At 42.6% G+C, this 16,767-nt stretch overlaps 1 protein-coding gene across 1 annotated transcript in view; it reads left to right on the forward strand.

The window, feature by feature from the left end:
• Positions 1 to 16,767, forward strand: part of LOC126292309 (probable 4-coumarate--CoA ligase 1) — a 355,684-nt gene that overhangs the window by 257,346 nt on the left and 81,571 nt on the right. Inside the window, exon 5 of the mRNA XM_049986241.1 lies at positions 13,468 to 13,642. Coding sequence (XP_049842198.1) covers positions 13,468 to 13,642 — 175 coding nt within the window. The remainder of the gene's footprint in view (positions 1 to 13,467; positions 13,643 to 16,767) is intronic.

The raw sequence follows: 16,767 nt of genomic DNA on the forward strand, positions 1-16,767 counted from the left end.
CATCCTTTACTCATTCTACTATTTTCATATTGCTTGATACATTACTAAAAAAAATGAGTATGTATCTCTGAGAAGTTAAAAAAAATTATAGCTATGCACAGACAGAACAAAATTTGAAATAGTTTCCCACATCACTAACAAGTGGCAACATTTGGTACTATCATAAAACATTAGTGCATATACTAAAATGCTTCAGAGTAAACTATTTAATAAATTTATAATAAAAAGAAAAAAATTTAAGAGTGTGTTAATGTCCTGAATTCATACTGTTAACACAGATCACTAAACTAAACATTGAAATTGACTAAGGGTTCACTCTATTATAATACACATGGAATTACATTTAAAATACATTTTATTTGTAACAAAAAACACACTGGCATTTTCTGTTGGCATTCAGCACCACAATAAAATGTGCAATGAGCTGACTCTAATGAGAAACAAAACAGCATTTTCCATTGACACTGAGCACTGTGCAAAACACTGATGAACAGCGTTTGTTTGAGCTGAGTCCTTCAATAAGCTGCAGAAATGACTATCCAGAATGAATTTTTGCTCCACATCGAGTGTGCAAATTAAATTGTGTGGCAGACTGGAACTCCAACCTGGGGCTCACTGATTGATCTGATGCCTGTGGATGGCAAAGTTTCCAGGCTCAAGATCCAGTCTAGCACCCAGTGTGAATTTGATAGGAAGTTTTAAATCAGGACACACTCTGGTGCAGAATGAAAATTCATTCTGGAACATTTGCCTAGGCTGCAGTCAGCCATTTCTCTGTAGTATCGTGTTCTCCAGAAGTGCTAGTCCCATGAGATAGTTTGAAAGGTAGATGAGAGGTGCTGACAGAAGTAAAGGAATGTGTGTGAGTTGTAAGCCATATTCAGATACTTCAGTCAGTGAGAACGTGTTCATGAAACACTAAGGTCCAAAGTTTAAGTCCCAGTCCAACACACAGTTTTAATCTGCTAAAAAATTAAATGGCTAATTTCTATCTAAACACCAGAGAAAATTTGCCTGGTGACTCTTTGAAGATATACCCAATATAGATAACCTGGTTCCAGTTTTGCCAGTTTGAGGTGTATCCTGAGGCAGTCATTTTGGTTTTTAAGCCACACACATTGCAGAATCCTGTGGTGTCACATATTGATACCTTCCCACAAGTATCAAAGCAGCAGAATTACAAGTTTCCATCTGACGGCAATAAGAATCCTGTGGGATCTGCGCACCCAGCTGTGTGCACCAGCTGTGCCACGCTTCCATAGGCTCCGGACTCTGAACGCCCTCTGCTGCCATGATAAAGAATGGCCAAAGGCAGCCAGACGGTCCACTCGCACTTGGAGTCTCTTCCTTGTAACATTGTAATAGCTGGATTCTGTTCCTTTCCACATTATTTGTGATGTGTCTTCATACACTCAGAGAAATACAAGTTAAGCAAATGTTCTATTTATTGTGTTAACCTGTTTGCTAATCATTTCTGCTTCTGTCCAGCCGTCCTAAAACAACACTTGGTGCACCACTCTGTAGCCCATCTCTCCTTATCGTTGTGCAGAGTTCATACACAACAAATCCAGTAGCAGTGTCCATGAAGGATACAGTAGCTGATGCACAGTGACCAGTTTTCATCCAAAGCACTGGGTGATTCATTCGCTTTTCAGAAGGGGAGTCCAACAAGTGCTGGTTGCAATTACAGAATCGAGTCATATGCCCTACAATCTTTCTCAAACAATTTTACAAAAACTATTTGATAAAACAACGTCATTTTTGCAGTATTTACTGCTTTATATGTGAGCTTCATGATGATGTGCCCATCATTTTGTTAACAGTCATAGTTATTGTGATATTTACATGAAAGTAAGACACTGTGTGAAATTCAAAAAAGTTTTCTATGAAAAACAGGGGTCACTATGATTTTGCATATGAAGCATATTACATAATATGTCACTGAATACTGAATTTAAGTAACATACAGAATCTTTGAAGGTCCCGAGTTTGAGTCTCGGTCTGGCACAGAGTTTTAATCTGCCGAGAAGTTTCATATCGGCGTACACTCCACTGCAGAGTGGAAATTTCATTCTGGAAACACTCCCCAGGCTGTGGCCAAGCTGTGTCTTCACAATATCCTTTCTTTCAGGAGTGCTTGTTCTGTAAGGTTTACAGAAGAGCTCCTGTGAAGTCTTGGAAGGTAGAAGATGAGGTACTGGCAGAATTGAAGCTGTGAGGATGGGCTGTGAGTCATGCTCGGGTAGATCAGTGAGTAGAGCAATTGCCCGTGAAAGGCAAAGATCCTGAGTTCAAGTCTTGGCCCGACATACAGTTTTAATCTGCCAGGAAGTTTCAAAGAAGAGAGCATTTTGCTGTAGGTTTGATATGCAGAACTTCATTGTCTACTGTGTCATCCCATTAATTACAGACTTTTTCAGTGAAAGAATGCATTTTTTAAGAGTGGCAGTGCAATGAAGCCCACATGTACACAAGACACTGCTTAACCTGAGAATCATCTGTCGACTACCCAGTCCCAATACTGGTGAAATGAGAAATGCTGTGAGTTTTGGAACAACATAAGTGAAGATACACAAGACACTGCTTAACCTGAGAATCATCTGTCGGCTACCCAGTCCCAATACTGGTGAAATGAGAAATGCTGTGAGTTTTGGAACAACATAAGTGAAGATATTACTCATTTTTTTGCACCGAGGATGGACTCATTCATAAGATACTGCCCTTACTTTTCTTCCGTTCCTCAGTTAATAAACTTAATAAACCTCTGTTTTAGAATTCCCTCACAATTTTGTCTGCACAACATCTTAGTGAGGTAAGACTGTGTGTACTCCACTGTATTTTGGCATAAGAAACTAATTACAACATGGCAACGAGTGAAATGTGTAGGTTTTACTCAAAATTCACCACTTGCGATGCTTCTCTGAAAGTTAAAAATGGTGAACTATTAAGGCATAAATAAATTACTGCATTTTCAGTGGAATTATTCTTAGATACTAACCAAAGCAGAGGTGACAGATCTTTTTGAATAGTCACCATACAGTTGTGGCTGTGGAGAGGCCCTGCATAATATTTACAAACAATAGAGTGTAGGCTTCAGTTTAGAATGGCACTTCTCCTCCTGTGCTTGGCATTTCCCCTACAGCACCTGCCCACATCCCCCACCACTGCCACTCTCCCCATGTGTGCCCCCTGTCTGCACATCTCCTGGCCACGGTATTCTGCACGGACTCTGTATGATTTCCTTTTGGCAGTGCAATGAAGCCCACATGTACACAAGACACTGCTTAACCTGAGAATCATCTGTCGGCTACCCAGTCACCTTGTATAGGGATAGCAGGCAAACACTGATAGCAGAAAGCGTGCCAAAAGTAGCATGTTAGAGTCCACAATGGCAACTTGTCAAGTGGGGGGAGAGTAGAAGAAATCTCTCACCAACATGAGTATTGTGATGGGGGTATTATGTGTTCCATTTGAAGCAGTTTGAGAACCAGAGGGAACATAGAGTTGTTCATTCAGATTCTATACAGTATTTGTAGATGGATTAGCTGATTTTAACATGCTACACCATAAACCCCTTAAATAAAGTGCTACATCCAGTGTTTGGAAGAAAGCGCTGGTCACACCAACAAACAAGAAGGGTAAGAAAAGTAATCCACAAAACTACTGTCCAATATCAGTGATGTCCAACTGTTGTCAGAATGTTAGAACATATTGCTCGCTCAAAGAGAATGATCTCCATGCCGGCAAGCACGGATTCTGAAAGCATTGGTTTACATCTACAGGGTGCAGTGCTTGAATCTGGACAAATTCAACTTTTTTAAATGCAAATTTATTAAAACAAAATACAAATGATAATGAAAATCCTTTTACATATAAGTAGTGGTATCTTTCAAGAGTAATATTACTCAACATAACCCCCTTCAGCTGCAATGACCGCCTGCAATGTTGTCCTGAAGTGACTGCACGCACTCTTTAAAACAGTGCTGTCCATATTTGTGAATGCTACTTTGATAGCAGTGCATAGAGATAATACATTCCGGCACCTCATCTTATTGGTATCTCATTCAACTGCACTCCAGACATAGTAGTTGAGGGAGTTCAAATCTTGGCTATTAGGGGACCATAACTCGTTTGACCAGAGCATTTCATCTATATCTGAGAGCCAGTTTTGGACTAAATGGCTCATATCACATCCTCCTCTGCCATCTGATGCACTGTTCACTCATTGACATTCAATACTGATGTCAGTTTCCTCAGCTATTCCTAATTCCCCCAGATCCTCCGAAATCAGTGCCTGCACCTTTTTGATGACTGCTGCAGTTTGTGATATGCTTTTCCTCAAATGAGGTTTCTCTCCAGGTTAGCAGAACATTCTGCAGACTTCTCTGAAGCATTATACTTGGCCACAATATCGTAAACAATTGATCTCTGGTACCTGAAGAATAGCACTATTTCAGTGGTGAATGCCAGTCACAAAGACTTTTGACAATCACTGCTCTTCGGTTGTCCTCCACACTTGTCCATAACATCTAGGCCATTTTGAGGTTCTGACTGTTTACTCGATACCTGTGGCTTTCAAGAATGCCAATTGTGACCTCCGTCAGAACTACAATATGGCGGGAAATTCAAATTGAAATTTGTCCAGATTAAGTGCCACACCCTGTACATCTACATTTGCATGAACAGGATGCAACTCCTTCTTAAGTGTTTGGCAAAAAGTTCACAAAATCACTTTCAGACTATTTTTTCTATAATCACACACTTGAATAGCATGTGGGAATAATGAAGACCTAACTCTCTCTGTATGGACTCTGTTTTAATGGTTCAACTTGCTTATTGTATCTGTGACACTCTTCCATCTTTTTTCTGATAATACAAAATGAGCTGATCTCTGAACTATTTTTCTGTCCCCTGTCAATTCTATCTGCCAAAGATCCCATATTGCATAGCAATACTCCAGAAGAAGATGGACAAACAAAGCATAGGTAGTCTATTTCAGTAGATTTGTTGCATCTTCTATGTGTTCTGCCGCTAAAAAGCACTTGTGTAAAAGCGAGCTCAAAATTTTCTCACATGATACCGTGAACAAATCATGAATCCAGGTAATCTGGTGAATACAATATTTCTTGACTACTGAACAGCATGACTGGATGTAAGGGATCGCATCTTATTTTAGATGGAGAGTCATCAGCAGATGTAATGATGATGATGATGATGGTGATGATAATAATAATAATAATAATAATAATAATAATAATAATAATAATAATAATAATGATAATGATAATAATCCTACAGTAAGACAGAAGGATTCATGATTGCAATACAGGATCAAACAATAAACACCAGATATTACAGCAAGCATATTATTAAAGATCCCAATACCACAACAGATAAATGCAGACTTTGCAAACAACAAATAGAAACAGTAGATCACATCACAAGCGGATGTACAATACTAGCAAATACAGCATACCCAAGAAGACATGAGAATGTAGCAAAAATAATACATCAACAGCTTGGCTTACAACATAAACTTATAAAACAACACGTTCCCACATACAAGTATGCACCACAAAATGTACTGGAGAATGATGAATACAAATTATACTGGAACAGAACCATTATAACATATAAAACAACGCCACATAACAAACCTGACATCATACTCTCCAATAAAAAGAAGAAATTAACACAACTAATCGAAATATCTGTACTCAATACAACAAATATACAAAAGAAAACAGGAGAAAAAATTGAAAAATACATCCAACTGGCTGAGGAAGTCAAGGATATGTGGCATCAGGATAAAGTTGACATTTTACCAATTATACTATCAACTACAGGAGTCATACCACACAATATCCACCAGTACATCAATGCAATACAGCTACATCCAAACTTACATACACAACTATAGAAATCCGTAATTATTGATACATGTTCAATTACCCGAAAGTTCCTAAATGCAATATAACACATACCGTACACTTAAAAGGAAGTCACACTTGATCAAGGTCTGCGTCACTTTCTACTTTTGACCAGAAATAATGTCTGAGATAAGAAAGAAATGATAATAATATTTATTCTTTCGTTGACAATTTTGTGTACAACAGTATGGCCAAACCACTTAGAAAGAGATATGCGGAATGTACTGAATGTGCACATGCAACCCCCCACGCACACAAAAACTACTCCACTTACACCACATTGCACATGTAAATTCACTTGCACAATTATTGTTACTCATTGCCGAGATCATTTCAACACCTTTCTGGTGCCCGACTGCTCGAACCAATCAAAATCGAGACTGAGAAGCACCTACGGGTGTGTCTCTTAAAAGTGTATTGATACTTGTGCTGTTCTCATTCTGTGTTAATGAAATGCCATACAATAATGTTAATAATAAGCTCAGGCTTTCTGCAGATAATGCAGTTATCTACAGAGAAGAACTGACTGAAAAAATTGCAAAAATATCCAGTCAGAACTTGATAAGATTTGAAAGTGATGCAGAAACTGACAACTTGCTTTAAATTTTCAAAAATGTAAAATTTTGTACTTCACAAAGACCAAACAGGTAGTGTGCCCCGACTAAAATGTCGGTCGCCATCACGGCAGAGTGCGGATCGAGAGGCTAGGCCTGGCCAGACGGAGGTGGTGAGCTCGGAGAGGCAGAGCTGCTGGACACAGCCAACGTAGGTTGGCCTGCTAGTGCTTGGGCATCATCTTAAATATATGACTAGTGGAAAGATATCTGCAGGGTGCCGAGTGGGAACACGAGTCACAGACACAATATAGTGCCCACGATTGCACTGCCACTGTCGCCAGTGCATGGGCTGCTGGTGGCAAAGTTGGCACCTCTTGTAGCACCGGCTAGAGACTGGCCTGCCAATAGGCGTGCTTTTGTTGTCAGCTGCATTGTCACTATATGTGTGGCTCACGTGTCAGCCAGCATACGAAGTGCCTGCCGGGTGTACCGTCTCTGGCGGAAGGTGCCTGTGGCACTGGAGCACGACCACCTGCCGGTCACAGGTGGTGTGCTATAGTGACAGGTGAGTGGCCAGGTACAGTAACCCTTCCCCTCAAGCAAAAACTGGTGGAACCGTCTCGATATCCTTTGTCCCTTCACCTCTGTGGGAGAGACAGTGGCGCCAACCCGGAGACAGAGGTTGTAGTGTGGACGGGTGTCTGCGGAAGAAAGTTGTCGTGGAGCGTGTCTGAAAAGGAAAGAAGAATGCGGGACAGTTGATGTGATGAAGTGCAGCCTGGCACACGTCAGCCGGCAGCTCGAAGTGGTCGACAAAGGAGTGACTGTGGAGCCGGGGAAGACCGGCCGGTGGCGACGGTGCGTGATGGTGGCAGGGCACCGGCCCGGTGAGGTGCGGGGGATGAGCTCCCAGCCGACAGGCTGCACCTGGTAGGGTGTCTCGTCCAGAAGCCCAGGTGTTGCAGGAGATGTGGATCTCACACTGAAGAGAGAGCAGCTACATCTGCCGGAAGAAGATGAAGACGTACGAGTCCACTAGAGATGTCACCGGTGCAACGGTGCCTAAGGGCCATCAGAGTGTCGACAGCTGGTGGGAGTAATATCACCAGCAACAGTTACATTCTCAGCAAGTACACCAAGTCCTTTCATCCATACATGTATTTTCTCATCATTAGAAACTTTCCTACAAGAATGGGTATACAAAGTAAAAGGCACATTACTATAAACAAAATTAGGTCTACTTTGAATCTTCGGGTCTATTCCACAGTGCCATGTCTCACAGCAATGCATTCTCACAGCAGACAATTCCGAGTGTAAACCACCCACTGCCAGCTGCTCCAGTCACAACATCGAGTGAAAAATTAACACGTCATCCACGAAAAAATATTGGTCCATTAAGAATAATAGATTGTGCAGTGCCATTTCCTCCAAGCTTATTTTCAAGGCCGATTATATTTTTATAAACTGGCGTACGGTGGCGACGATGATGATACACACGCCAACGAGGCATAGTTCTTCATTGTTGTTGCAGATAGAGCTCACAGTGGAACAGTTCCACTGGCGTGCACTGCCCACTTATATAGAGAACGCGCGACCTACGTTACGTAACGCGTCGATAAGGGACTTAGATTCTACGCGCACCAGCAGGGGAATTACAGTGTACGCGCACTCTAGCTGTGCTGGGAGCGAGCGTCTGCAGGTGTGCCAGCCTAGCGCCGAGCCGAGCGGGTTGCGTAACCCCCCTGCTAGGTGCCCAGCGGGCAGTGCGGCGCTACACTTTGTCGGTCGACAGAGGCGTGGTGGCCGAGAGTCCTGTGAGGCAGTGGTCACTGGAAGGAAAGTGCAAAGAGGCTGAAATAAAAATGGAAGGCATCGTCCCCAGAGGGTGGACACGGGGTCCTCCTGTGGCGAGAGTCCCGTGGGCACGGAGGATGTGACGACGGGGAAGAATGGTCGGAAATTCTGGGAAGATCTGCGAAACGGCCCGGAATGCACAGTGTGCTAAAAGCACCTGAACAGAAAAGACCGGCAGTGATTCCTCGTGTGGTGCAAAAGACACCGTACAAAGTAAGCCGTGTGCTGAAGCTCGAGTATCGAATGGTACGAAGCCCTGAAGGAGCGAGAAAAGATATCACAGTAAATGACGCACGCGTAGCAGCTCCAGAAGATGGCAAGAAGTTAGACAGTAGATGGTACAAACGGGAGAATAATGTGATTTACACAGCACGAATGCAGAGAAAGGAGCAGCGGAGAGGGTGCGACGAGGAAACTACCACGTCGTTGTACGGCACCCGGAAGGTAGGAGACACAGAGTGCAGCACCACCCTCACGAGGGAGGCCAGCCGTGGCTGCAACTTCCCAGTGAAGGCACAATGTAGGAGCAGAGCTGAGCCGAGCCGGGGGTGGTCCATTTTTGGTGGGACCACTTTGGCAGAAGAGCCGACCGCTGTGTGCTGAAGCTGCCAGAGTCAGAGCACCAGAGGAAACAATGAAAAACGGAACCCATTAGTGTGGAGGGCACAGAGTGCTGCAGCTAGCTCAGGAGGAGGCCAGAGGAGGGTAGCAGCCAGGCGGGACGCGGTGGCAACCGGATCTGGTTGCTGTGACACCAGATGACTTCTCCAGGAATGCTCACTTTATCCTTATCATCAGCTTTTGTGTCCTGCAGTGGCAGGCATGTGTGCAGTGGCTGATAGTTAGCAGGTAGTGCTAGTTAATAGTTTACAACATCATGAAAAGGAAAGTTGCTCTCACCATATAGCGGAGATGCTGTCACAGATAGGCACAACAAAAAGACTCTCACAATTAAAACTTTTGGCCGTTAAGGCATTTGTCAACAATAGACAACACACACACACACACACACACACACACACACACACACAATTGCAACTCGCACACACAACTGCAAGTTCAGGCTACTGATACCACACTGCGAGCAGCAGCACCAGAGCATGATGTGAGTGACAATTGGGTGGGGGTAAGTAGGAGGCTGTGGTGGGGAGGGGGAGATAGTATGTGGGGGGAGGGGAATTGGACAGAGAAGTGCTGCAGGTTAGACAGGGGGCAGGGGAGACAGGGGGGGGGGAGGGGGGGGAGAGGGGGGAGGGAGTAGCGGAAAAGGAGAGAAATAAAAAGATTGGGTCTGATGGAGGAATGATGGCTGTGTGGTGCTGGAATGGGAACAGGGAAGGGGCTGGATGGGTGTGTACAGTGACTAACGAAGGTTGAGGTCAGGAGGGGTACAGGAACATATGATGTATTGCAGGGAGGCCAGTCACGGCTGCATCTGCCTGGTGAAGGCGCAGTGTGGTAGGAGCAAAGTCGAGCTGAGCCGCGGGCCTGCAATACGTCCGACATTGCCGTACCCCTCATGGTCTCGATGTTTGTTAGTCACTGTCCACACCCATCCGGCCCCTTTCCTGTTTCCATTCCAGCACTACATAGCTGTCGTTCCGCCATAACACCGTCTTTTTATTACTCTCCATATCCAATATTTCTGCCCCCCCCCCCCTCTTCCCCCACTCCACCCCCCCCCCCTGCCATCCATCTAAACTGCAGCACTTCACTGTCCCCCTCCCCATCATACTATCCCTCCCCCTCCCTGCCCCAGCCTCCTCCTCACCCCCACCCAGTCGCCACTCCCATCATGCATTGGTGCTGCTTCAAGCAGTGTGGTTTCAGCTGCCTGACAGTGCAGTCTTGTGTGTGTGTGTGTGTGTTTGTGTGTGTATGTGTTGTATATTGTTGACAAAGGCCTTAACGGCCAAAAGCTTTGTGAGATTCTTTTTGTTGTGCCTATCTGCGACTCAGCATCTCCGCTATATGGTGAGTAGCAACTTTCCTTTCCCTTATATTGCTACATTCCATCCTAGATTTTTCATTGTTTAGTCAGTAGTTTATTAGCACAACACAAAAAGAGCAATATTCAACATAATAAGACTCTGGCAAGCATCTCCTGATCTGAGAGGAATATTATGAGTCAAAAATCATCATGACATAGGTTATAAATGTAACTACCAGGCCCATGTTCACAATCTAAGTTCCACAGAAGAATATCAATTGACAGTCTAATAATGGAAAAACCAGGATGAAATGTAGCAATATCATGGTAAGGATAGTTGCCACTCACCATTTAGTGGAGGTGTGAGTTGCAGATAGTCACAACAAAATAAGCTTTCAGTGACTGGTCAGTCTAATAATGGAAAAGCCAGGATGAAATGTAGCAATATCATGGTAAGGATAGTTGCCACTCACCATTTAGTGGAGGTGTGAGTTGCAGATAGTCACAACAAAATAAGCTTTCAGTGATTGGTCAAAGGCCGAAACACACACACACTCCACCCAAATTAAGTGTGTGTGTGTGTGTGTGTGTGTGCCATCTGTTTTTGACAAAGATGGTGAGTAGTAGCTATCCTATCCATATACTGCTACAGTTCAAAGTCTAAGTTATAGAATAATACCAATTCTGGGACACGAAGCCTGGGGAAGAACAGCAGTGGTGGAGGCAAAACTTTGAGTGTGATGGCTGGCAGCTCAGTGTGGTTGCTACCAGGTATCTTCCACAGTGGCTTCTGGAGCAACATTGTAACATAGTGCAAAGCCAGAGACTGGGCTTCGGTGGACAGAACCAGTAAGCCTACAGAGACAGAGGTGCTGGGTGAGGCCAGCACAAGCTGCCTGCTGGGTCAGGCATTGTCTTAAATGTGCATCTGGCAGAATCTCTCTCTTCACTGCTCAGTGAGCATATGACATGCAGATGCCACACAGTGCCCACAACTGCAGCACCTCCATCTGTGCTGCTGGGGGTGGGGCTGATGCTTCTGGTGACTGTCTGCTTGAGATTGGCTTGTCGACAGGCGTGCTTTTGTTGTCAGCTGAAATGTTGCCAAGCACTTGATGCTCACACTGGCCAGTGTTCAAATTTCCTGGGGCATGTACTGTCTTCAGAGAAAGACCGTGGTACTGGAACGTGACAACATTCTGGTCACGAGTGTTGCAACGGTAGTTGTAGTGACAGGAGAATGACCAGGATATAATACTCTTTACCAGATCTTTTTACTGACACAATTACAAACATTGTCATGTCCTTGTTTAATTACTTGTAATTTAACAATTTCTACATTTACTTAGGGTTTCAACATTCTACATCTACATCTACATACATACTCCGCAATCCACCATACAGTGCATGGCGGAGGGTACCTTGTACCACAATTAGCATCGTCTCTCCCTGTTCCACTCCCAAACAGAATGAGGGAAATATGACTGCCTATATGCCTCTGTATGAGCCCTGTTCTCTCCTATCTTATCTTTGCGGTCTTTCCATGAAATATAAGTTGGCAGCAGTAAAATTGTACTGCAGGCAGCCAGAAATGCTGGTTCTCTAAATTTCCTCAGTAGCAATTCACAAAAAGAACACCTCCTTTCCTCTAGAGACTCCCATCTGAGCTCCAGAAGCATTTTCGTAACACTCACATGCTGATCAAAACTACCAGTAACAAATCTAGCAGCCCCCCTCTGAATTGCTTCTATGTCCTCCATCAATCCGAACTAATAGGGACCCCAAACGCTCAAGCAGTACTCAAGCATAGGTTGCACCAGCATTCTATAAGCAGTCTCCTCTACAGATGAACCATGTCTTCCCAAAATTCTACCAATGAACCGAAGACGACCATCCGCCTTCCCCACAACTGCCATTACATGCTTGGCCCACTTCATATCGCTTTGCAATGTTACGCCCAAATATTTAATCCATGTGACTGTGTCAAGCGCTACACTACTAATAGAGTATTCAAACATTACAGGATTCTTTTTCCTATTCATCTGCATTAATTTACATTTATCTATATTTAGAATTAGCTGTCATTCCTTACACCAATCACAAATCCTGTCCAAGTCATCTTGTATCCTCCTACAGTCACTCAACGATGACACCTTCCAGTACACCAGAGCATCATCAGCAAACAGCCGCACATTGCTATCCACCCTATCCAAAAGATAATTTATGTAGATAGAAAACAACAGCGGACCTACCACACTTCCCTGGGGCACTCCAGATGATACCCTCACCTCCGATGAACACTCGCCATCGAGGACAATGTACTGGGTTCTATTACTTAAGAAGTCTTCGAGCCACTCACATACATTTGCTTACATAACGCTAAACTTTTAGTATAATATTAATTTTACTGTTAATATAGTTTCCCACACAATTATCATTTTTTGAGGACAGTTTTAAGATCTAAGTGACACGAATAGCAAACTGCCTTTGCATTATTGGTTGACATTGTTAGTGCAGTAAATTACTATATTCACATTTTAAATGAAGGAAAATTCTCTGAAAAAAAAAAAAAAACAAAGCAGAATTACCCATGTAAAACTAAAATAATGCAAAGAATGAAGAGATAAATTACAAATATGAAATTTGTCTACATATTGGGTTGGACATTAGTGTCATGTATCGTGTTCTACTATATTGCTTGATAATGATAATTACATTACAGTTCTCGCCACAACTCATACAAGAAAAAGTGTGTACCTCCATTTTTATGCACAGAATTGTTCAATATCAGCACCAAAGTGATCAAACATAAATAAATGATCATTCTTGTTGTAACTGTGTTGTGAAAGTAATTGTCATCATTAACAAGAAACATGTGAAGATTCTGAATTCATCTACAACTGACCATTAAACAGACACAGTGAAATGACAATAACAAAATTCACCAAGATATTCAGTTCGATTTTTTGGTCTGTGTATAACATCCATGCTGCATTTGAAAAAGAGTGTACCCACAAATAATACATATTAGTGCTAATTGTTCAGTCAAGCTCATACATGGTATATTGGAGGTATTACTTATTTATTACATTAGTTACTAATCAAATGAATAATTACTTTTGTGAGATATCATAGTTTTCAAATGAAACTGAACCACAAATGGAGTAACTGCACCATTTTGTTTTTGATTTTGCAGCCAACAATGATGTTTGTCGTTCCATCATTACTGCTGTTCCTGGCAACACACCCGATGGTGAAACCGGAGCACCTAGCGAGCCTGAAGATAATAATGAGTGGTGCGGCTCCGGCCAAGGAGAGCCTCATCCAGAAGTTCCTCGACAAGGCCGGCCACAACATCTTCGTCGGTCAAGGTCAGCAGTTCACAGTTTTACACCACAAAGAATATTTCTCACTGCCTGAAATGGTTAATGAGGCTATATGCTCACTCCATTTGATTTAAGAGGTGGCTTTAACATCCTCATAAATACACTACTGGCCAGTAAAATTGCAAGACCAGGATGGTTAGCAAATAGCTAAATTTTACTTGCTGTGTGTACACTATACAGTGGAATGAAAAGCTGATGAAATTTGTAGTCGATTTGGAAGTACACTGTGTGTGAAGTTTTGTGGATTGATCCTCCCCCTCTGGCAGCAACAACAGCTCTATCTTGGCTTAGCTCTGAGTCAAACTGGGCTTGAATGACAGGTACATATATGTCATTCCATGGTGATTCAGTTCTGTGCCAGAGTTCATCAAGTGTAGTGGGTGGCAAGAGGTGGCATGCCAGTCTCTTGGCAACCCATGACCAGATGTTTTCAGTGGGTGCAAGAACTGGAGAACATGCTTACCATGGCAACAATTGAACACCATCTGCATAGAGACAGGTCAGGACAACATGAGCAACATGCTATCTTATGCTAGTTTGTTGAAAGATAATGTCACAGAGGCCTTGAACCTAGGGCACAGCCATTGACCCAGCATGTTAGAAATGTAGCAGCCACTGTTCAAATTATCAGCTATGTGAGCAATAGGTGACTGTGTTACATACCTAGTGGTATTCTGTACCATCACATCTGGCACTGGATGTGTATTAAAGTGTTGAATGCAGTTTGGAAACATTTTTCTCCTCAGGGCCTTGACATGTGGATTAGTTGATTGTGATTGCGTTCACAGAAAAGTTTGAAAAGATGATATGGAGCCACTCTTGTGTCCATTGTTACCTCTGCCAACATGCCTCTCTTTCCTGTTGTGTCAAGGTGGCACAATAATTGTCACAGTGCTGGCAGGCTGTTATGCTGGAGATGTCGTCACCCTGTCTGTGTGGATATTTGTCCTGTTGTAAGCAAGCCCATTTCCTGGCTCATGTTAATGACACTGCTGTACAATCCAGCATGGACATGCAAGCAGTATATCTGTCCCCCCTGGGGCACTAGTTATATGGACCTGATGACAGCCCACATGGCAACGAGTAAGGCTCTCCTGGACCCAGTGACTCCATATTCACAAGACAGTCATGAGATCCCAACAAATGTGAACAGCAGTATTGCAGAATAATAAAAAGCTGTCACAATAGGCTAAAATGTGCTGCTGTCAAGTTCTGCCATGTCCTGCTTGACATTATATATTGTGTATTTCTTTTGGAATCACCCTCATATAATTTTATATGCTCCATAATTACAATAGTGAACAAACATTTTCATTTCATTTTATTGGAAGAATGTTCCCCATCGTTCCACAACATGTATCTTGGTTCTGTAAATACTCTAAATTGTTGCTAATTATATTTTTAAGAAATGAAAAATGATGATTACAGCATACTTGTTTAAACTCTAGGAAAATACTTCAACTTCCTATGCAGCACTCCCACAGAGACTGTGTCTCTAATCAACTCATTGTCAAAAAGATATCAAATTCTGATCTTTCTTTCTATGGGGAATTAAACAAGATTAAACTAATTACAGTGATTAAATGAAATGAGAAATGAGTGCACAAAGGGATGTCCAAGCAATAATTCTTTCCACATGCCATATGTGATTGAAATGGGAATAAACCCTTGTAACTAATACAATGGGAAATTCTCTCTGCCATGCATTTCACAGTGTTTTGCAGAATACCAATGTAAATGTAGATGTAGATACACATTGTGAGTTATCTGCACTGAGTTGCTTGCCAGTTAAGGTGAAAACACTGTGTAGCCTGCTTACTACAACATGGTCATGATACTGGGAAGAAAGATGATTAGATTTTAACATCTCATTAATTATGATATCATCTGTGGTGGAGTACAAGCATGGATTGTTCAAGAATGGGGAAAGTAACTATGCACTTTTCAGAGGAAGCATCTCAGTATTTGCTTTCAGCAGTTTAGTGAAACTATGAAAAATGTAAATGTTAATGGCCACCCATGTACTTCTGAATGAAATTGCAATGTTTTAACTACTGCATCACTTCACTTGATTCATGGTACATGAGCTCAGAATACATAAGTATAAGTAATGCAGAAAGTGCAAAGAATTGAAAGCTGGAGCATAAGACAACTGCAGTTAATATTTGTAGTACAATCTCCAAATGAAGCAGCTGCCATAGAGTCAAAAAGTTAATGTTCTTACTGATTTGTACCAATTTCTTGTGATCCTCATTCACATTAGCAACACTAGGAAAATTATTTTTTCAGCTTTGAGCTGTAAAATACTTTAACATCTAGATTCACAAATTAAAAAGTTGTGTTAGCCCTGTGGCAAATAGCAATGTAGAGGACCTACTTTCAATTTCCAGTACTGCATCAACAAGGACTGGAATGGGATGCAATCAGCCTCTGAAGCCAATTGAGGGGCTACTAGACTGCTAACTAGTGGTTCTCAAGGTTAAAAAAGCCAACAATGGCCTTCCAGGCTCATCCAAATGATGTCATTGCAGAGGATGACATGATGGACAATTGGTCCCATTTGATCTACTGGGCTACAATACAGAGCTTTACTTTTTGTTGTTTGGTATTGTGAAATTAAGAAGGTGGCAGCTTTCTCCAAAGTAGCAGTTTTCTTACTAACTCGCTTCATTAAATTTACATGGAATAAGAATGACTAGCGTCAAGCAGAATAATGATAAATGCTTCCAAGATTCACAGCTGTACTGCCAGGGCCAATCATCAAGGGTCAACAATATTTCAGCAAACAATGATTCCATCATCATCAGGTGGTGCAGATGGAATGATGTGTCTGCTGTGTGCTGGCAGTATTTACACCTGCTGGTTCAGAGTTCAGGCCTTGCAGGCCCCATGCTGAGTTTGTTGGTGAAGGGGGTCATGCAGCTGCCATGGTTTGGGGGGGGGGGAGGGGGGGGGGGCGAGAATCGCAGTTGCCTTTCATATGCCATCTGTGTCAGCTCGCATCTGGATGTCATGTTCTGCTTTGGTCTCTGCCTGGGTCTCAAAAAAGTGGGGGTGTACCAAGTTCTGTGCAAAAACTTATATTTTCATATGACACTGTAATTCTGTCA

Source organism: Schistocerca gregaria, chromosome 9 (assembly GCF_023897955.1).
Source record: "Schistocerca gregaria isolate iqSchGreg1 chromosome 9, iqSchGreg1.2, whole genome shotgun sequence".
Classification (NCBI taxonomy): domain Eukaryota; kingdom Metazoa; phylum Arthropoda; class Insecta; order Orthoptera; family Acrididae; genus Schistocerca; species Schistocerca gregaria.